Here is a 21,121-nt window from a genome sequence, read left to right as displayed (position 1 = left end):
AAATCACCAAGTCCACAAGAGGCTGCCTCTTCTTTCTTTCACTGAATACTTTTGGCTCAGGGGCAGAAGCGCGGCACTTAGCGGGCATCGTCCGTGTGGTGGGCACGGTCCAAAGTGTTCCTTGTTCCTTCCCAGGATTGGAACAGGGGGTAGTAGTTAGCTCTAGTTACGTAACAAACATCCCCAAACTAAAGGGCTTAAAACACCAACAGCTTATTTGGCTCACAGTTCGGTGGGTTGGCAGTTTGGGCTCGGCTCAGCTGGGTGGCTCAGACTTAAACTGAAGAAAGTGGGGAAAACACCAGACCCTGCAGGTGTGACCTAAATCAAATCCCTTACGATTAGACAGCGGAAGTGAGAGAGAGAATTGAGGGACTAGATCTGATAGAGTGCCTGATGAGCTATGGACAGGCTTTTTCACGTGGCAGGGGAAAGGTTCTGAGACAGCAAGAGCAGAAGGTGCAAGGCCCCTCACGAGGTCACGCCACCTCATTCTATTAGCACGAGCAGGTCCCAGGGCAGCCCCAAATCAGGGGGTAGCAGCAGACCCCACCTGTTGATGGGGAGGACTACAGAGAATCAAGGGCATCGCCCAGTCTGCTGTGGAGACAGCCTTCATTTTCAAAGGAGGCTGGCGGGGATGGAGCCGCAGAGTGGACTCCAGCCCACTGACCCTCCTGCACACCCAGGCCTCTGGGCCTCTGAGCTAGGGAAAGGCAGGCCCCACCGAAGAGGGTGCTCCGAGGGGTCCCAGGCAGGCCGGTGACAAGCAGGCGCTTGACTCAAGAGGAGGATTAAGGACACTAAATCCGTCCCCGCGGCTTGAAGGGTGGCCAAAGCGGCAGGGCACCGCTCCAGGGGCAGGCCTCCCCACCCGCTGCCTGGCTCCAGCCTTGGGGGCCCCTCCCTCTGGGAATCTGGGCAGCTGACATGTGCCAAGCCTCCGATGACAGGGGCCATGGGGCCTGCCCAGACCAGCAGGGCACACAGGTGCCACCAAGAGCTCTCGGTGCTCCCCGAGTGTGTGTCCCGAGGGCCAAGGCACAGAAAAGCAGGGCTTCTGAGCCTGCCTGTGGGGAGTCCAGGGGGGGTCAGGCCTCGGGCAGGCTCCTGCGCTCTGGGCCCAGGTCCCTCCTCCCTAATGTGGGGTAAAAGGTACGCTTTCCTCACAGGGAGGGGACGAGGGTCAGAGAAGGCAAGCACGTCGAGTACTTCCCCCGGGCTGGGCCGCTGCAATGGTGTCCAGAAACGTTAGCCACCCACAGCTATACCCAGGGGCTTCCCTGCTGGCTTAGCGGTCAAGAATCTGCTTGCTGTGTAGGAGATGCAGGTGACGAAGGCTCGGTCCCTGGGTGGGGAAGGTCCCCCGGAGAAGGGAAAGGCTACCCACTCCAGTATCCTTGCCTGGAGAACTCCATGGGCAGAGGAGCCTGGTTGGCAACAGTCCATGGGATTGAAAAGAGTGCGCGACTATGTGACTGAGCTGGCACACACACAGCTCTAGCCCAGGGCGCTCAGTCCAAGTCCAAGAGTGGCTGGGGACATAAAAAGCCACGCGGTACCTATAGTACAAAGCATCTCCCCTGGGGGCTGGAGCAGCCCCCCCACCCATCAGATTGACTTATCTCCACTAATGCCTGTCTATTCATAGCGCCTGGGTTCAAGTATCCAGATAGTTTCATAGAATTTCAGGTTTTCCCATGAAAAAACAACCTGTTTTTTTCCCCCCTATTTCATGTTTCAAAACATTGTTGGCTATGAGAAGTATAGATGAGAGGTCCTCTGGATCAGGGTAATAATTACTCAGCAGTTCTGCCCTGACTGCGTATTAGAATGAGGTGGGGAGCAGGTTTTCAAATGCTATTCTTGCACCTCTCACCTGACCAAAGGAATCACATTTCAGGACTCTGATGCATAGCCAGGCACGAAATATCCTCTTGAGATTATAAAACAGGGAAGGGGCTTTGCCGGTTTAGAAGGGTCAGGGGAGACTTCTCCAAAGCAGAGGGTAGCAGCAGACCCCACCTGATGATGGGGAGGACTACAGAGAATCAAGGGCATTGCCCAGTCTGCTGTGGAGACAGCCTTCGTTTTACAAAGGACCAAGCTGATGGGGTAAGACAAGGGAAGGAGACGCTCCCCAGCAGGGACTGTGGGCAGCAGCATCCCTCGGCAGGGAGACACTAGACAGCAAGTCTTAAGGGAGTTAAGGGAGTGGAAAGGTCCCCAGGGGGCTGGAGCAAGGCCAGCTGCCTCCTTGGGTTCTTTGGTGGGGTTCCGGGGGCGTTTTGAGACCAAGACCTCCCTGCAGGCAAAATCTGTGCAAAGAGGCTCTTTCTTCCCAGAGAAAAGGGAGCGGCAAGGCCGGGGAAGGAGAATGAATAACTATCAGCATGCGTCGGGGTCATATAGACCCAGAAACCACATGGCTTTTCAGCATTTTTACCTTTTAGGTTATTTTGGTGCCTTTTTGTTGAACTAAATATTTTGCCACTGTCCCTATAATGGTTGGAGCAAAGCGGTGGTCATGTAGGGAGTCTGGAGTCCGACCGCCTTTGACCCTTGGGACTCTGAGAAACCGAGGTGGAAAACCGCGGGACTGGGGCAGGCTGCTGGGTCCCTGGCTTCATTTCCTGTGCCCCTTTGACCTGGGCAGAGTTCCCCGAACTTTGTCAGCTAGGTTTCCCTGTACAAGTTTTCTTCGGCCACACAACTCATGGATAGAACTGCGTCCATAAAAAAGATATGTCGACTTCCTGACCCCAGTACCTTACTCAGAAATAGAGTCTGTGCGGATGTCATCAAAATAAGATGAGGTCATTAGGGCGGCACGCGTTAGGGTGGCCCTAATCCAAGTGACCGGGCTTCCCTGGTGGCTCAGCAGTAAAGAATCCGCCTGCCAGTGCAGGAGATGCAAGAGATACGCGTTCCATCCGTGGGTCGGGAAGATGCCCTGGAGAAGGAAACAGCAACCCACTCCAGGATCATTGCCTGGGAAATCCCATAGACAGAGGCGCCCGGTGGGCTACAGTCCATGGGGTCGCAAAGAGTCGGCACAGCTTAGCAGAACAACAACAGTCTGAGTGACCGAGGTCCTGATGAGAAGAGGGAAATCTGACCGCAGAGGAGGGTGGCCGTGTGAACTCAGAGACGTGCAGAGAGAAGGCCAGGTGACCCCAGAGGCAGAGGTCAGGGCGATTCAACGGCAAACCAAGATATGGCGAAGGAGGATGGAGACCACCAGAAGCTAGGAAGTGGCAAGGAAGAATTCTGCCCAGAGCCTCAGAGGGCACACAGCCCTGCGGACACCTGGATCCCAGACTTCCGGCCTCCAGAAACAGGAAGGGAAAAGTGTTAGTGGTTTTAAGCCATCCAGTGAGTGGTGCTTCGTGACGGGAGCCCGAGGCGCTAACATACTCCCTAATCCATCGCTCAGTTAGTTTCCCCCCTTCAAACAGACTCGCGTTTAAACAACTGGCACACATTTTGTTAAAAAGTAAACCTCCCACTGCTGCTATAAATGGAAGGCCACGCTCCTCTCCAGAAATAGAAGGCGCCTTAAACGTAAAGACAGTGGAAACCAGCTAGGGGAGCGCCGTGCAGTCGCCTGAAGGCTCTGATCTGGGGGCATCCTGGTTGGAAAGGAAGATGACCAGGTGAGGAAGGGCGCTGAAGCCGCAGAAGCACCCAGCAGAGACCACTCGACATGTCAGAGGGAGGAAAGGAGGACGGAAGAGGGCAAGCTCCCTTACTGCCCGAAAACGTCTCACCCTGAGTTGTCTCCCAGCGCTCAGGATTCAGGAGTGGACATCTATCAGCCCCCACCAAATCCACCCCTGTCTTATGTCCTGAGCAGCTCGAGGCCCAGAAAGCTTCAGTGATTGGCCCAAGGTCACACGGCGCTGGTGGGCAAGGCTGGACATGAGCCGAACTCCTAGGCGCTTTCCAGGAAATCACGCATGGGAGACTCCGTGGTCCCGTCCAGCGGCCCCAGGTCAGGCCTGGGCTGCCACAGACCAAGCACAGTGACGAAGAGGAGGGGCAGTAAACTCCGAGGGCCGAGCAGACAGACTCAGCCTGCCCTGAGCCCGCAGCAGCCACGGCCACTCGAAGGCCATGCAGACTCATCACCGCGCTTCAAGGCAGTAGGACGCTAGCACAACTGGGCTCACGCCGAGGGCTATAATTCAAGTGACGATCACAGCCTCTTACTTCCTGCTTCATGGGACTGTCCGTATGGAAAATCTGGGTTGGTGCAGACAGCTTTCCCGCTCCACACGTGTGCATGCTCAGGCGTGTCCAGCTCGTTGCGACCCCACGGACTGTAGCCCGCCAGACTTCTCTGACCGTGGGATTCTCCAGGCAAGCATGCTGGAGTGGGCTGCCATGCCTCTCTCTAGGGGAGCTTCCTGACCCAGGGACTGGACTGGCATCTCTTGGGTCTCCTGTGTTGGAAAGCGGGTTCTTACTAGTGCCCCCGGGAAGCCCTCTGTTCCACGCAGCCACATGCTGAACAACGGCAAGCATGGGGCACGTCCACATGGGCATCTCCTTCCCCTCATCTGGCCAGGGGGCCACCCCCTTCCGCGTTCCCCTGCTACTCCCTGTCTCTTAGCTTCCACTGCCTGCTCTGGCCTGGGGGAGGGTTGGCGAGGCTTAGAACATAAAGTCTGATGCTCTCGAGTTCACACCCCAGCTCCACGGTGCGGCCTTGCGTAGATGGCTCAGCGTCTCCGAGCCTCAGTTTCCTCATCCGGGAAATGGGTCCCTTCCTCCAAGGTCATGTCTGTGAGTGTTTGGCTCGGCGCCTGCCACGTGGCAGAAGCTCTGTAAACACTGACTGTCTCCACCTGCCAGAGTGAGCGAGAGTCCTGCAACGGCCAAGGAGAGGCACACACACAGGGCCGGCGTGCTCCAGTACCCCAGCCCCAAAGGTCCCCTCTCAGCCTCTCTCCCATCCATCCGAGGGCGGAGAGGCCCGTGGTGTGCAGCAGGCCCAAAGTGGACAAGGGGGCTCTTTGAGGCGGTGCGAGTGTGGTTGAACTGGGATGGGAGGTCGGGATGTCCACACAGGTCGTGTGCAAAGCTGCTCAACGGCGAGGGTGGAGCCAGGGGTAGCAGGAGGGGGGTGCGCTAGCCACGGCCGCAGGCGGAGGGTGGGTCCTCCCCTGCCCCCACTTGTGGGATAGAACTCTGAGGAGACAGGGCTTTTCACTCCAGCCTGGCCCCTGGGTCACCATGGCAATACAGCTGCTGGGGCAAGAGAGCAGGCTGGCCTTTACTCAGCGGCATGGCAGCCTGGCAGTCGCCTGGCGGTGTCGGGACAGATGCTTGCGGGCCTCTGCCGGTGCGAGGGACAGCCTGGTGTCGTCTGGGTTTGCTTGGCTCCCGACCCTAGACGACAGCACATTCATCAGGTTAAGGGATGTCCTGGGCCCAAGGCTTTCCATGGGCTTCCCAGGTGGCGCTAGAGGTAAAGGACCCGCCTGCCAATGCAGGCAGATGGAAGACACGCGGGTTCGATCCCGGGTCAGGAAGATTCCCTGGAGGAGGGCATGCCAACCCACTCCAGTATTCTGGCCTGGAGAATCCCATGGACAGAGGAGCCTGACGGGGCTACAGTCCATAGGGTCGCAGAGAGTCGGGCACGACTGGAGCGACTTGGCACACAAGGCTTTCTGCACACAAGTGGTGAAGACCAGGCTTAAAAGCAGCAGGTGGTGCACAAGCGCAAGCGACGGTGACGCTGCTGGAGACCAGGCTCAGGGCCCACGTGGCAGCCACCACTCCCTCGGGTTCCGCACTTGCACGAGGAGGGCGCCAGCTTCTGTCCTGCCGCACGGCCTGGCTAGGTAACCTGGGCCTGTGTCCCCCTCCCACCCGCCAAAACGAGCCTCTCATGCCCGGTCAGGCCCCTGAGATCTGACCGGTAACCTCCTTTCTCACCGTCCCCAACGCGGTCTGCTCGCTCGCTCACGCCAGCTGGTTTTGTTACCTTGACTTTGACCTTCACAGGAACCCCAGGAGGGACCCCAGCCCCATCCTCGTTTTACAGATGGAGAAAACTGCAGGTGTTAGGCGCTCAGTCTTGTCCAACTCTGTGCGACCCCACGGACTGCAGCCCGCCAGGCTCCTCTGGCCGTGGCATTCTCCAGGCAGGGATCCTGGAGCCGGTTGCCACACCCTCCTCCAGAGGATCTTCCTCAGCTAGGGATCAAACCTGGGTCTCCTGCATTGCAGGCAGATTCTTCACCATCTGAGCCACCAGGGAGAAGCCAAGGCTAGTTTGGGACTGGTCCTTTGCCTAAGGTCACAGCTGCTAAGGGGCAGGGCCTAGAACCGAACAAACATCTCTCTGAACCCCAGAGCCCACACGCCTGCCCTCCGGCCGGAAACCACAAAGGAGAGAGGTCTTCTCGGCACTGCTGTGTGTCCTGGGACAAGCCGCTTGCCCTCTCTGAGCCTCCATCTCCCCAGAAGTGGCCACAGAGGGCGCCTGGGGTCACCTAGAGCTGACGGGTTCTGAGATTCCAGGAGTGGAGCTGGGGCGGCCAGCACGCCAGCGGCCCACCCCGGCTGGCTCAGACGACCAGTCCTGAGGACCCAATCAGGACAGCCTTGGATCAGGCCATAAGTGGGAACAAAACAGTCGGGGAGCTTGCCTCCTCGGCTTTGTTTATTGTCTGGGAGCTGGGAATATTTTGAATTGTTGTGTTTGGGGAGGGAGGGAAAAATAACCAAATATAAGAAGGCAGTCAGTGAGCGGCCCGGGCAGGAATGCAGAGGAATTAGGCCTGCCTGGGTATGTCTGGGAGACGGGGATGCTCCCAGAGGCCCAGCACCCTCTGTGGCAAGAATTCTCCACTCCGACAAGACGTCCAGATTGTCTGGACAATGTCAGTTAAAAAAAAGTCTCGTTTCCAATTAAATTAGGATTTTGGAGGGTGGGAGCCAGACAGGAAGGTTTTTAAGCTTCCTGGGTGAATTGGGAGGATGAGCGCTGAGGCTGAGAGCCAGGGCCGCCCACAGCACCGCCTGTCCAAGGTCCGGGGGGGTCACGATGGCTGGCCTGGCCCGGAATTCCAGGTTCTGGAGGGCTGGGCGGGGCCTGGGACTGGGCATTCCTCACAAGCTCCCGGGCACCGCTCCTGGTCTAGGTGGGGAGGGTCACCCTCTGGAAGCCTCCTCACTGTGCTCATGACTCAAAGTGTGGTCTGGGGAGCTGGGGCATGTGGGTTCATCAGAAATTCAGAACCTCGCCCTGCTAGCGAAACTGCCTGTGAACCCGTCCCCAGGAGGCCATGTGCACCGCAGCTGAGCTGGCCGAGGCCACCGTGGCTAGCCTGTGGTGCCGTAGACAGGGAAACTGAGGCACAGAGAAGCAGGCCGTTAAGGATCCCTCGGGGGCTTGGATCTAGGTCTCTCTAGCGAGGGTCTCTCATGCAGGGTTGACTGCAGAGTCTTCAAGACGGGTGCAGCGAGGGGCTTTAGCTCCAGCTCCACAAACAGTCAATTTTACAGCTTGTGGACCCGCATGTGTGGAAGGGTGGCCCACTCAGGGGTGGTGGGACGTCTGAGGGTGGCTCTGCCCCCTTCGTTTGCTCAGCAGAGGCCTGGGGGCACACCCCGAGAGCCGGGCCCCACTCTAGGCCTGAGACCTGGCAGACTTGGCTCCGCCACAAGAAGCGGGCAGCCTCGACGTGGAAGTGGATATGAGCAGATGGACATAAAAACCATCAAGGGGCACCAACACGGTTCTCCAAGTTAGGGTAGACGTGTGACCTGGTCTTGAGGGAGGAGACGCTGGCCGGAAAGACAGGAAGGAGCCAGCCTGCGGAGGGCTGGGGCAAAGCCCTCTGTGAGGAGGAGCGGCCAGCAAAGACCCTGAGCCTTCGCTTAGGGTTTGCAGGAGGCCTGGAGGGCTGTGTGGCTGGAGGGGGAGGAAGAGGCTCGAGACAAAGCTGGGGGTCTCAGAGGCCGCGGAGGCTGTGCTGCTGGGCCAGCCGGCCACGCGTGGGCTGCTTCGAGGGAGGAGGAACTCAGTGCGTCAGCGGCTCTAACTTCTGATTTTTTTTAAAAATATATTTAGTTCAGTTCAGTAGCTCAGTCGTGTCCGACTCTTTGCGACCCCGTGGACTGCACCATGCCAGGCCTCCCTGTCCATCACCAACCCCTGGAGTTCACTGAAACTCATGTCCAGGGAGCTGGTGAAGTTATCTACTCATTTATTTTTGCTGTGCTGGGTCCTCACTGCAGCACGGGTGTTTCTCTCGTTGCGGGTTCACGGCTCGCGGGCTGCAGAGCACACCCTCAACAGTTGTGGCGCCCGGGCTCGCTAGCGCTGCTGCTCGTGGAACCCTCCCAGGTCGGGGATCAGACCGGTGTCTCCTGCATTGGCGGGAGCAATTCTTCACCACCGAGCCACCAGGGAAGCCCTCTTTTTTATTTTTATTGGAATATTCATCGCACTGAGGGATAAGTTCAGACCCTACGTGTACAGCATGGGTGTCTGCAGAGGCAGACGCCCCCCGGGATGGGGGGGAGGGCATCACCAGATTGGGAGAGGGCAGCCTTCCAGCCCAAGAGGTGGTCTTTCTGGCAACCCCTCCCTCACTCCAGGGGCCACCACTGCTCCTATTTCCAAGACCACAGCTTCACAGCACTGACCTAGAGTCCACGTGCGTGGCCATTTAAATGGCAGTCTGTGGTGCCGGGTGTCTCTGCGACCTCCCCTCTAGTTCGGGGGTGTCAGGAGTGCCCCAGCAAGGTTTTCCGTCTCGCATCCTCCTGCGCGTGTCCCAGCCTCCGGCTCTCTCGGGAATAACGCTGCCGTTCACACGCTTGCACAGTCCTCTGCGGACCTCTGTTTTCCTCTCCCTCCGGTCAGCGCCGCTGGCGGTGCTGGCAGTTCAGTTAAATGGATGTTTCACCTTCTGAGACATCGCTGAACTGTTCTCTGCAGCCTCTGTGGCATTCCTGCTCCCCACCACGCGGGGAGGGGAGTCCCGGACCCCTCCGGCTGCTCAGCGGAGAAGGGCTGGGCGGGAGGGTGATCGGGCAGGAAGCCTGAAGTCACCAGCGGAGGGGGTGGGGGGAAGGGTGGCCTGGCCTGGGGGGCTGGACTGCCGGGTGAGAACGCGGGAGCACTGCCCCCTCCCTCGCTGGTCTGTCTGCCACACCAACACTCTCCCCCGCCCCGGGCAGACCTGCTGTTCCCACCAAGGGAGACAAGGAAGGGTGCCCCGGAGGCCTGCCACCCACAGCCCACAGCCCACAGCAAGGGCTTCCCAGGATGTGCCGGGCACGGCTGGGCACCTTTGCCTTCCTTCGGGGTGCTCCCAGTCTGGCTGAGATCCTGGTGGCGGGGAGGGCAAAGGGCAAAGCGCTCCAGGGGAAGGAACAGCATGGGGCAGGGAACTGCTCGGGCGAAGTCCAGGCCGTAGAGAAGCCCAGAGCGTGCAGGCGGGAGAGGGTCGCGAGCGTCTGATTAACCAAAGGCTGGGCTCCGTGCCATCATCGCCCTGCATGCTCAAGTCTTCACTTACTCTTCAAGACAACCGGGCACAGGGGTTCTGCCCAGTCTGCTCTGATGGATCAGGAAGCCGAAGCAGAGAGGGGACACGATTCACTCGGGGTCCCGCAGCCTGTGAGAGACGGAGCTGGGGCTTGACCGTGGGCCAGAGGAGGGTGGGCAGGCGGGAAGCCAATTCCCGAGGCTGCGATGTGCTGAGGAAGCCTCTGTGGTGCCACCATCTGTCCGTCCACATCCAGAGACGTGGACACGGCTGCGCCCGGGAGAGAGGGACCGGGTTCGGGGCCGCTCGGCCGCTCCCGCACCATCCCTTCCTCTCCTCCGGGAATGAGGGGCACGGCAGCCCACCTCACAACCCTTGCGCTGGCCTGATGGCCCAGCATGGCTGGCCCCCAGCAGTATCTCAACCCAGCCTGATACACCGATGAGATGGACCATTCCCTGCCTAGGAACGAAGGGTTTTGTTCAAAGCCCTGGATCGATTTGGCCTTATTATTGCCGGCTGCTGAGAGGGAAGCATTGGAGAGCAGCCTTTCCAAAATCTCATCCAATCCCTTGGAGTCCAGGGCCTTCCGTGAGCTCTCCCCAGTCGATTTCCGTTCCTGGAATGGGAAGTTAGTCCCCAGGGAATTTCAGGCCAGAATGGGGCTTCCAAATGGAACCTCTGCCCGGGTTTCCTTGAAGGTCCCTCCTCCCGCCAATGTGTCCTCTTCCTTGGTGCTCACAGCCGGATCCCGGAGCCTCAGCTGGCCCCTGACTCCCCAGCCTCACACTCAGCCCTCCGCAGGGAACTGGCCCCTCGGGGAGCCACACCCCCTGTGAGGGGGAGGCCGACGCCTCTGAGCTCCAAGTGACCGTAGATAAGGGGCCCACGGTGGCTCTATCTTGCCACCTTTTCCAGAGAAGGCAGATGTTCCAGTTGGTAAAACTCTTGCAACTATTTGTTCACAGCAATTAACTCAAAATATTTTAAAGTCCAGTGGAGTCCAAGCCAGTGCAGACGTCCCCACCCCCAACCAAGTCTGAGACCTGTTGTCACGATGAGGCCAGACTCTGACCATCCCCTCAGGCCCAGACAACAGGCCCGCCGGCCCAAGGCCCACAGAATGCGGTGGGGCGCGGGGCACCTGAGGGGTGGACCCTGGGGGTCTCCAGGCTCTGGGTGGCTCTGCTTCGCCCTGGGTGGAGGTCGGAGCACTTCCCATCACCTTTCCGCCTCCGCTCCCCTCCCCCTCTCCCCCTTCTGCCCTCTGGGGCTGGGTTGTGTCCAGCAGCCACTGAAGCCGCCCCGACCCCTCCGCCCCAAAACCTTTCAGTTACGAGTGTGGCCTCTGGAACTAGGTGGCCTGGGTTTGAATTCTAGCTCTGCCACCAGCCCCCTGGCAAGCGACTTCATTTCTCTGTGGCTCAGTTTTCCTTTCTGTAAAATGGGGGAGATCACCGGCGCCACCCTCACAGTGTGGTCTCAGGAGTCAGCAAGTTATTTAAATGTGTCTACAGTGCCCTACAGGCAGCGGTGTGGCTCAGTGCCACTCAAGCGTTCCTTAGATAAACGCAACAAACATTTGTCGAGTACATTCTGTGTGCCGGGCCCAGGGCTTGACCGAGCCACACAGGACAAGGTCCTGTCCCTCAGGGAGCGGGTGGGCCAGAGGGAGAAAGCAGGCAGTTGAAAGGGCCCCATCCGCGCTCCTGTGCCCATATGGGCTGTGCTACACTGACCCACCCGGAAGTCAGCTGTCCTGACAGCCTTTCCAAACTGAATCCCCGGACAGGCCACTGCCCAGCTCAGTGCCAGTGGCCCCCCAGCCCACGCTCACTGGCTCAGTCAAAGCTTCCTTGCAGCCCAATCCTCAACGCCATAGTCACCTCCCTGCACGGGGACCTGCCGCTGTGTGCAGTGACGGGGCTGCAGGGAGGCTTTGAGGGGTGTCTGCTCCTTCCTTCAGCTCAGGGACAGCCCCGTGCACCCCAGGAGGGGAGCAGGGTGAGGACTCAGCTGCCCAGCCTCCAGACTTTGGTCTCCTCACCTGTAAAAGAGGTGCAGGTGCTTTGAACTCGAAGGAGAAAGCTGAGGGAGCCAAGAGTGGGCGCCACTCGGGGCAGCTGCCATGCTGCAGGCACTGCCAGCCCCTGGGGGCTTCCTGGAGGAAGGGGCACCTGGGTCAGCAGAGGGGGTCAGGCAAGGCCTGGAGAAAGGTGCGGGAAGGCAGGGGCCAGGGGCTGGCTGGGCTGGAGCTGAGGGGTGGGGGGCAGCCTCTAGAAAGTCAAAATGGACAGCAGGGGCCTCAAAGAGCAGAGAGAGATCTGCCTTCTGGAGGGCGCTCCAGAGTGCCTCCAGGCGCTGGACTCGGGCTGGGCCAGGTCTGGTGTCAGGGGTGGCTCTCTGCGGGGCCCTTGTTTGATATCTCTTCTCTCAACCTCAGTCTAAAAGGTTCTCTGCACACAGCCGCCCAGCTTCGGAGGCGGCCTGAGAGGTGAGCGGTCAGCGCTGGGCTCAGAGAGGGGAAGGGCAGGCTGGAAGCCACACAGCGCGGTCCTCAGGCTGGGCACATGGTCTCTGCAGCCTGCCCATGCAAATAAGGACAAGAATAATGGCACATTCCCCATTTTCATTTAAAAATAGACACTTGCTTGGCACTTCAGTGCTGGGGAGCTGCTGTTCTGAGCTGTCTGCACTCTTCACCTCCGTCTTCCTCGCAGCCAGGGAAGATGTATCCCCGTCCCTCTTCCCCGTGTTCCCATTTGAGAGCTGAGGAAACTGAATTAAGAGAGGGAGCCCGAGCAGTGCCCTAAGGTCACCGACGCCCTAAGGTAGAAGCCAGGGCGCTCTGTCCCAGGGGTCACCCTGAGGCCCCCGGGAAGAAGGTGGGAGGGCAAAGTGGTCGCGCGGGTCTTTACTGGGGGGTGGGGGGCATCCAGAGGCTCAGAGAACCTGGGAGGAAGCAGAGGCGTGGTTTGGACCCCACCGCTCTCGGGAAGCCCTGGCCGCATCCCCTGAGCCAGGTGGAGGGCTAGCTGTGGGCTTGGTGCTTCGAGCTGGGTTGGGCTCTCCGGCTCCTCATCGGAAGACCGGTGGAGGGGGCTGAAGACGCCCCTTCTTGGCGCCCCCACCCGCACCCCCGCCTCGCCCTCCTTGGCGTCAGGCAGTAACTAGGTGCCTCGAAAGGCGCGCTCCACTGCGGGGAGCAGGGACTGAGCGCTCGCCCGCCGCACGAGGCCGTGTGCGCGCACTCGGCGAGCCCGGGGCTCTTTGTGTCCGAGCTCGAGCGCGCGTGCGTGTGCGGCGTGTGCCTGTGCGTGTGTGTGTGTGTGTGAGTGAGAGTGAGAGCGCGCGTGTGTCCCCCGTGGGGGCGTGGCAGGCGCCCCAGACCCGCCCCGGGCCCGCCCCCGGGCCCCGCCCCCGGCCCGGCCAAGCTGGTATTTTTCCACCCAGCAGGATGGGTGATGCTGAGAGCTGCCTGCTCAGACAACAGACACGCGAGGTCAGGAAGAAGCCGCTTATAAATTACTGCTTCCTCCGCGCCGCCGCCAGCGCCGAGCTCCGGGTCCTGGCCGCAGCCCGGCTCGCTAGTCAACGCCGAGCCCTGAGGACCGCGAGCTCCGAGATCGGGCCCCGCCGAGAGGGGGCCGGAAGAGCGGACCCCGCGGGCCAGAGATCGCGCCGGGCAGTCCCTCGGCGCGCGGAACCGAGCGCGGCCGAGCGCAGCGCCGTGGCCGCCCCAGGTACCGAGGGAGACGGAGCCGGGTGCGGAGCCCCCGCCTAGTCCCCGCGCCCCCCGCCAGCCCCGACCTCCTCCCCGCCCCCGGGGGCCCCCAGTTCCACCAAGGGCGGGACGAAGGGTCCTTCGCCCCGTCCCCCAGCGGGGCTGTTATTGTTTCCCTGCGAAAGGGCTGGGGCGTCTCAGCAAGGAGCCAGGTGTGTGTGTGTGTGTGTGTGTGTGTGTGTGTGTGTGCACGCGCTCCGGTGTCTCCATCTCACTGGGGGTCTGCAGATACCTCCGTGTCCCCGTGTGCGTGTGTGTCTGTGTGTTTCTAGGGGTGGCTGTTTCCCCGGGCACTCGCGTGTCCCCGTGTGTGTCTGCTGTTCCGTGCTCTGGGCAGTGCGCGTGAATGCTCGGGTGTGTGTGTCTGTGATACCTGTGCGGCCGTGTCTTGGGATGTGTGCCCTTGTGCCCCCTGGAGTGCGTCTGTGTGAACCTGTGTGTGTGTGTGTGACTGTATCTCTGAGTGCCTGGCTGTGCACGTGTGTGTCCCTAAGTGGGGCTTCTGTCTCTGGCTCCCCGTTGCGACATGTCCTCAACTGTACCTGAGGGAGTGTCCCCGGGTGCCTGGAGGACCAAGCGCCCAGAGCTGGTTCTCCAGGGCAGGGCCGAGCAGGTGGAGGTGACAGGGTGGCGCGGCTCCGAGGGTGCGGCGGGCAGGTGGCAGTGCCAACGTCCAGCCACCTGGAGCGGCAGGATGGAGGCCCCCAGGGACAGCCGGCAGGGACAGCGGGACACATCCTTCTCGAGATCTCTCCCTTCCTGCTGGGGGTTCCTCTTTTGTGCTGGAGGCTCTGGTCCCCCTCCCACCTGGGGAAGTCAGAGGGAGGCTCTCAGGGGCCTTCGCTGGCGGCCGGCGCCCGAGGCTTCGTCCTGGACGGGAGGGGAACCTGTGGGCTGCCCTCCCGGGCACTCGGAGGGAGGTGTGTGCTGGGCTGGGCTATTTTGGTCACTGCTTGGGCTTTGCCAGATCCTGGCCTCCCCCAGGACCAGCCCCAGAGGCTTGGGAGGCAGCCCTGGCCCCCGTTTCCTGCCTGGGGAAATAAATCAGCTCAGTAACTGCCCGGACACTTGAACAGAGGGTCTCGGGGCTGAGATTGAGTGGTGTGTGGCTCCACTTGGACTTGGGAGAATCGGCCCCTGCTTTGGCACTGCTGCCATTCAAATAAATGTCGTGGGGGAGATCTTTTTTTAATTTCTTTTTAATTTTCTCTTGGCTGGAAAGGAGGGGAATCTCATCCAGAGACTCCCAGCCAGAAGGAGTTTATTTTTATGAGAGCGAGCGGGTGGTGAGCGCTTAGCAACCGCCTGCCTCCCTCTCGACCAGGGAGGCATCCGGGGAGTGTGGGGTGGGCACACAGCGAGCGGGGTGCTGTGGGGGTGCCGTGGGGGTGGAATTCCATCCGAATGGCGTGGAGTGGCTGGCGGGCCCTGGAGGAGAACCCCCCGTAGCGTAGGAGTGGGGAACTGGCTAGAGGTCTTGGGCCTGGTGCAGCGCCCCCTGCCCCTGTTGACCTTGGGCAGCCTTTTTTTGGGGCCTCAGTTTCCTCATCTGTAAAATGGGTGGAGTAAACTGGTTAAGGGGTAATTGGAGAATGAGAGGCAGGAGCTTGTCCCCAGGGAGCCAAGTCCAAGGACTGCGCCTCTGTCTTAGCTGGCAGACGACCTTGGGTGATTTCCCCTGTCCACTCTGAACCTCAGCTTTGCAGTCCAGGCAGCAAGGACGCCAAGCCGGCCTCACGGCGTCCTTGAGGGGATTGAGGGAGATGAGGCTGAATAAGCCTGTGGTAAGCTGTAAAGCCGGGCTCGGCTTCGGAGCTGCCGATTAGAGGGTGTCACGAGGTCCTGGGTCACTGTGGTGTGTGGCAAGGGCCGAGTCTCAACCTCAGGCTCTTGTCCTCTGGGGCTGCCCTTGGACGACCTGTGGCGCAGCTTCGGGCGCCCTGCCCGCCCCGCCCCGTCCTGCCCATCTCACCCTCAGGAGATCCGGCAACACCTGTGTAGTCGGAAGGCCCCAGTGAGCGGGTGGCGCCCATTTTACAGATGGGCAAACTGAGGGCTTCCCAGAGGACTTAGCCTCGATTGGACAGCGCCAGGGTCAGGCTTCAGAAGCATTCCCTCAGCCAGCCATGAGTTTGGGCTCTGTGGAACTTTAGTCACTGCAGAGTTGAAATTGGATCAGCACCTGGGGAACATGACGGACAAAGGTCCTCAGGGTTGGAGGGTGAGTATGTGGGCCCCTCAGCACCTTAATTCTGCCCCTAGTTACTCATGCTCCCTCCTCTGTGCCTCTCCGGGGGCCCCTCCTACCCCACTGCCAGCACCGCCCCCCCCCACTGGCAGTGTAGGCTCTGAGGGTGGCGTTTGCTCACTGTCTACCTGTCAGCTTGTCAAGGGATTCGGAACCCTGTCAGGCTTTATCTGAAGGCCTTTCCAAAGGTCCCGAAATGATAAGACACTCGCGAGTCATTCAGCACGTTCCTGTATACAGGAAAGAGCTGGAAAATAAATGACAGAGGACACCTGGGGTGCAGCCAGGCTATAGCTGGGAGGGGTCCGAGTGGGAATCCAGGCTGGCCTTGGAACCCCAGGGTCAGCGGGCAGGTGTGGGCTGCCTCCCGACCTCTGCCAAAGGTCATCAGTGAGGGTTGGAACCCCAGGGTCAGCAGGCGGGTGTGGGCTGCCTCCCGACCTCTGCCAAAGGTCATCAGTGAGGTCTTCAGGGTCACGTCTTACTCCTCCGTGATGGCCAACTTATCTCGGCCAAAGTGAATTTACAGGTTCTCTGGGGAGGAGCCCTGTGTGCGGAAATTCCCGGCGGGGGGTGGAGGGGTGCTTTCAAGTGTGAGTGGGAGCTCTTTTCTTTTTTTTTTAAACGTGCCTCATTTCTTTGCTCTGGTCTGTTCTCACTGGGCTCTGGATTTGGAGTAGAATATTGGCCTTCAAAGAGCTCGCAGCCCAGAGAGAGGGAGCTTGGCAGGATGACCGCCCCTGGTGACCCCGCCGCCCGTGACTGCTCTCACTGGGTGTGAGATGCCAAGGGTGTAGGCAGGAGACGTTCCAGCTTCTCAGAGGAGGTGATGCCGGAGCTGGCAGAGGGACAGGGCGGGCTGGCATTCCAGGCAGGGGGGCATAGCGGGTGCAGAGGCACAGGGCAGGCAGTAGACAAGCCTCGCGGGGCACCCAGCTGGAGAGAGGAGTAGGAACCAGGCGGTGGAGCGCTGGGCACACGGGCAGTGGAGATAGAGATGGCATCAGGCCGGGTTTAGGGGCAGCGGCGTAGAAGCCAGGTCAACCTGAGGGGGCAGGAGACCCTCACGGGGAGTATGGGGACCAGGCAGAAGTCCGGGACCCAAGGTGGCCAGGCTACTGCTCGTCAGGGCATAAAAGCATTTTCCGTGCCAGCGAATCTTGCCTTGAGCTCTTGTCGTAAACACGGGGTGAAGGCCCGGACACACTGTTTAACAGGTACACAGGCCATTAACTGTGCCTCTGACCTCCTCAGAGCAGGTAGCCCTGGCGCCCGGGCTGGAGGGCATCCGCCCTGGACAAGGCGTGGGTCAGGGCGTCCCTGCCCACCTCACCTGCTCAGAGGCTTCGTTTGGAGACCACGGCTGAGGGGCAGGGGTTGGGGGGGGGCGGGCAGGGAGAGGGCAGAGAGGATGGAAATTGCCCTTCTGTCTCTAAACACCAACTTGCAGATGAGAAATCACCCAACACAAGCAAAGGGGAGGGGTGCGCAGGCAGGGGGGGGCGGGTCACCTTAACCGGAGTCTGGCAGCAGAATTAGCCTGAGCGACTTGGTACACATTCAGGTTCCCAGGCCCCAAGTCCCCAGGGGATGGAGCCTGGGCATCGGTATGTTTCCAAGTTTTCAACTGTGGCTGTTTAAAAAAAAATCTATTAAAATCGAGATATGATTTGCATTCAGTGAAATGCAAAGATTCTGTTACGGTTTGTTGAGTCTTGTCAGATTGCTACACCTGTGTAGCCACCATTCAGGTCAAGCTGGAGAACATTTGCAGCTCCCCTGGAAAGTGGACGTGTGCCCTCCCGCTCCCAGAGACAACCAGTTTCTGATTTCCATCACTGTTAGGTTTGCCAGGCCTAGAGCCGGGTGGATTTATACGGTACATACCCTTCTGTGTCTGGCTCCTCTCCGCTGGATGATTTAAGGTCCATCCGCGCTGTCGAGGGCACCAGTGGTGCTGCTGAGGAGTGGACCGCTGGGGGGACGCCCCGCGGTTTGCTGTGTCCACTCTCCTGTGGAGGGACATTTGGCTTGTCTCCAGTCCGGGGTGGTTATGAATGAAGCCCTTGTGTACAAGTCTCTTTGGGGGCATGCATTTTCATTTCTCTAAGAGTGGAACGGCTGGGGCGTAGGGTAGATATTTGTTAACTTTATGAGAAGCTGTCAAGAGGGGCTTTTAATTACAGAAACAGTAGAGCTCAAGCAATACAACACTGCACAAAGTAACAGTGGTCCTTAAAGATCCTTTTTTAGGAAGTGCAGTCTAGGCTTCAGGCTGTGCGTCTGGCTGACATTCTGTCTCTCGTCTCTGCCGTCTACCCCTTCCTATAATAACAGTGAGGCCTTTAAGAGTATACGTTGCCCTCTGCATGCAGCTTTGGCTGTACCCCTCAGATATCTAGATGGACACGTATTCCTTCTAATTCCATTCTAGATCAGTGTTCGTTTCAGTTCTGATTTCCCCTTGGGCCCAGGGTTGGTTAGGATCTGTTCGGCGAGCTAGCTGCAGTTCTGGTTTGTGGTTAATGACCAGGGCGTCATCCCGTTCTCGGTTCTGCCGTTTTCTCTATTCAAAGAGCAGACCACTGCGGAGCTGACGCTCGTCCGAACATACAGGTCTCCCGGCCATTCTGAACAGCTAGCCCGCACCTGGGAGTCATTGACTGAGCCTGGCCTGTCTTATTCACCCCGAGTGCCGCCAGCTCAATGAATGAAATGCCCCCACCCGACGGCTTTGAACTTACCCTGAAAGTGGGCAGAGAAGCCGCCGAGGGCCGGAACCGATGCTTATTCAGCCCCGATGGGTCTTAAATCCCTTCCTGCATTTAAACCCTGTGCCTGACTCGGGGGTTCTCACCTCCATCGCCTGGAAAACTTCGTCCACCCTCAGAAAAGAGCCTTCTCGCCCGTCACACAGCTGGGACCTGGAAGGACAACCAGCATCTCTGCCCCTCCTTTCACTACACGGGCGTTTTTTTACTGCGCGTCTTCAAGGCTTCCGGCCTAGGACAAAAGCCGGAGGGAGGGATGGTACATAGACCAGCCCCTGGGCTGAAGGTGCTCCCAGTCTAGGGAAAGAAGATCTGTATCAGAAAGGAGTTAATGAACAATCCCAGGGCGTTTCTCCAGGGGCTAGGAACGCTAGGGAAGGTGGCTGGGGGTGTGGGGACTTTGGGGTCAGGGAGTTAAGCGGACCCCACACACCCATTTAATGGATGGGGGGACTGAGGTCTGAAGGGAGCCTCCATCGGCAAGAGGCCCTTGTTCACACACTTGTGGTTCTGCCTGCCCCCTCACCAGCTTGGCCCTCAGCCTACCCTCCCTGAGCGGAGGCTGGGACGATGTCTCTGTGGGCTCCCTGGTGGGGACATTCTGTGAGTCTTCCCCTTCCCACCACTCTCCCCTCCGTACAGGATGGAAGAGCTGCCGCGGGGTCCCCGCAGAAAGTCCTTAACGCCGCCAGGGTGCTGCTGCCTGCTGGGGGTGCAGAGTGCGGCTGGCCTTGGGTTTCAGCCGAGTCATGCTCCTTTGGGGCAGGGCTCAGGAAGGGGGCGGTCCTGAAGGCTCTGCCCTTCCGCCCCACGGCCAGCCGGCACCTGGAGACCCAGGGCCGCTCATGCCTGGTGGTGGACTCAGGCCTTGATCTCAGAACGGTAACAGCCGTTCTGTTACCCGACGGCACCTGGTGACTCCTCTCGGGGTGAATGCCACCCCAGCCCAAGACCGCAGCCTGCTCACCCAAATAATGCCTCCTGGGCTTCGCTTTCGTCTGTGGGGTTGCCAGGAAAGAGGGGGCTGGGCAGTGGGGGTGTCAGCTCTCACCAGCTCATCGCTGTCCGGCTCCCAGGCCGGCAGGGGCTCCCTAGTGCTTCGTGAAATCAGGCCCAAACTCCCCAGCCTGGCATTCAGGGCCTCACCTGATCTGGCTCCCATCCAGCGCGTGTTCTCACCTACTCCCTTATCTCAGTGCCCCGCGTGATCCGGCTGGTTTCTGCTCCTAGGCCCAGCCTTGGGCTCTCAGCCCACCCCATACCTCGACCCAAAAGGCCCTTCCTTCCTTCCCTCCTAAGTCCCACTCCCCCAGGGCCAGCTTGAGGCCCCCTACTCCATGAAGGCTTCTTGCAGCCCCTTAATGATGCTGGCACATCATAAGCCCCCCTCAAAGATGATCCGCCTCCAGGTGGGCTTTATCTCGCCTTCCTCTGAGCCCCAGAGGACCTCTTCTCTGCCTGGAACCCAGACCTGCGAGGTCTTGCCTTTTATCCAGTCACCTGACCGAGGTCATGGCATGCCCAGCACACAGATAACTGCTGCCTGAGTCCCTTTGTCCTGAAATAAGAGCCTGCAGTTTGACCGTCTGAGTGGGTCCAGGCTTGGAAATTACATCCACCCATCTCCATACATCCCTCCAACAAATGTTGGTTCCAGACCCTGTCCTGGGCCCCAGGCAGGTGGCAGGTGGACCGGGCAGACCAGCTCGAGCCCTCATGGAGCTGACCACAAGAGTTAAAGGACGTGTTAAAGGGCACCACAGCATCAGGGTTTGAGAGCCCTTGGCCATTGGCTTGCTGTGTGACCTAGGCAAGCCCTCCCCGTCTCTGATTCTAACCTGTAAGGAAGTGTCACTTCCAAGGGAAATGCCTGCTGAGTGAAGCTGGGAAGGACCCTTTTTTCTTTCTGTTGGGGAGCACACATCATCAGCACAGGGGTGGTGGTCCTGTGGGGCCCCCTTTAAGGATTCAGCTGTGGTCCTGGCGGTTTTCAGGGTGTCCAAGCCCTTGCTCTGCAAGGGGCCACCTGATCTAGGGCCTAGAGTTCAGAGATGCTCTGTTCAGAGCTGTCGCAAGAGGTCTTTAATGAAAAACTCTTCCTTGGGGGAAGAAAGTGGGGTTTTATTCCATCATTGGTAGAAGAGCATGTTGTTGTTCAGTTGCTAAGTCGTGTCTGACTCTTTGCAATCCTATGGACTGCAGCCCACCAGGCTTCCCTGTCCTTCACTGTCTCCGGGAGCTTGCTCAAACTCACGTCCACTGAGTCAGTGATGCCATCCAACCATCTCATCCTCTGTCGTCCCCTTCTCCTCCTGCTTCAATCTTTCCCAGCATCAGGGTCTTTTCCAACGAGTCGGCTCTTCGCATCAAGGGGCCAAAGTATTGGAGCTTCAGCTTCACCATCAGTCTTGAGAGTCTGTTGGACAGCGAGGAGATCACACCAGTCCATCCAAAAGGAAATCAACCCTCAGTATTCTTGGTAGAAGAGTGTAGGTCAGAATGAATCTTTTAAAAAAAGAAGCCCTGCCTTCCAGCCTCTCTCGCTGGGGACTGAGCAGAATTTGTTGCTGCTTCCACTTCTCATCAATGGAAGTTGTGAGTTTGCAAAGATTGCATCCCAGGCCTGAAGAAAAGGGTACAAGTCACTGCAAGATGGTCTCCAAGGGGCAGCTCCGGGCCGCCCGTGTATTTTAAGTTGTTTACTCGGTTTTATAAAATCGAGCCAGTATTTTTTTCAAGGTGGATATGTTTTTTATTACTGCTGGCAGCTCAGTGTCTCTGAAGAGCCCCTCCGTCTCACCCA

At 59.3% G+C, this 21,121-nt stretch overlaps 1 protein-coding gene across 7 annotated transcripts in view; it reads left to right on the top strand.

Moving 5' to 3' along the window:
• SLC6A6 (solute carrier family 6 member 6) overlaps window positions 1-21,121 on the top strand; it is a 97,799-nt gene that overhangs the window by 2,860 nt on the left and 73,818 nt on the right. For 6 of the 7 annotated variants that reach the window (XM_069561034.1, XM_069561038.1, XR_011250745.1 and 3 more), the window contains one exon: window positions 12,969-13,258. In XM_069561034.1, coding sequence (XP_069417135.1) covers window positions 12,973-13,258 — 286 coding nt within the window. In that variant the 5' untranslated portion in view covers window positions 12,969-12,972. Of the gene's footprint in view, window positions 1-12,968; window positions 13,259-21,121 lie in introns of those variants that run through there. The other variant, XM_069561042.1, reaches the window with a different exon arrangement.

The sequence above is a fragment of the Ovis canadensis genome, chromosome 19, assembly GCF_042477335.2.
Source record: "Ovis canadensis isolate MfBH-ARS-UI-01 breed Bighorn chromosome 19, ARS-UI_OviCan_v2, whole genome shotgun sequence".
Classification (NCBI taxonomy): Eukaryota; Metazoa; Chordata; class Mammalia; order Artiodactyla; family Bovidae; genus Ovis; species Ovis canadensis.
This window is presented reverse-complemented; position numbering and strand designations above follow the sequence as displayed.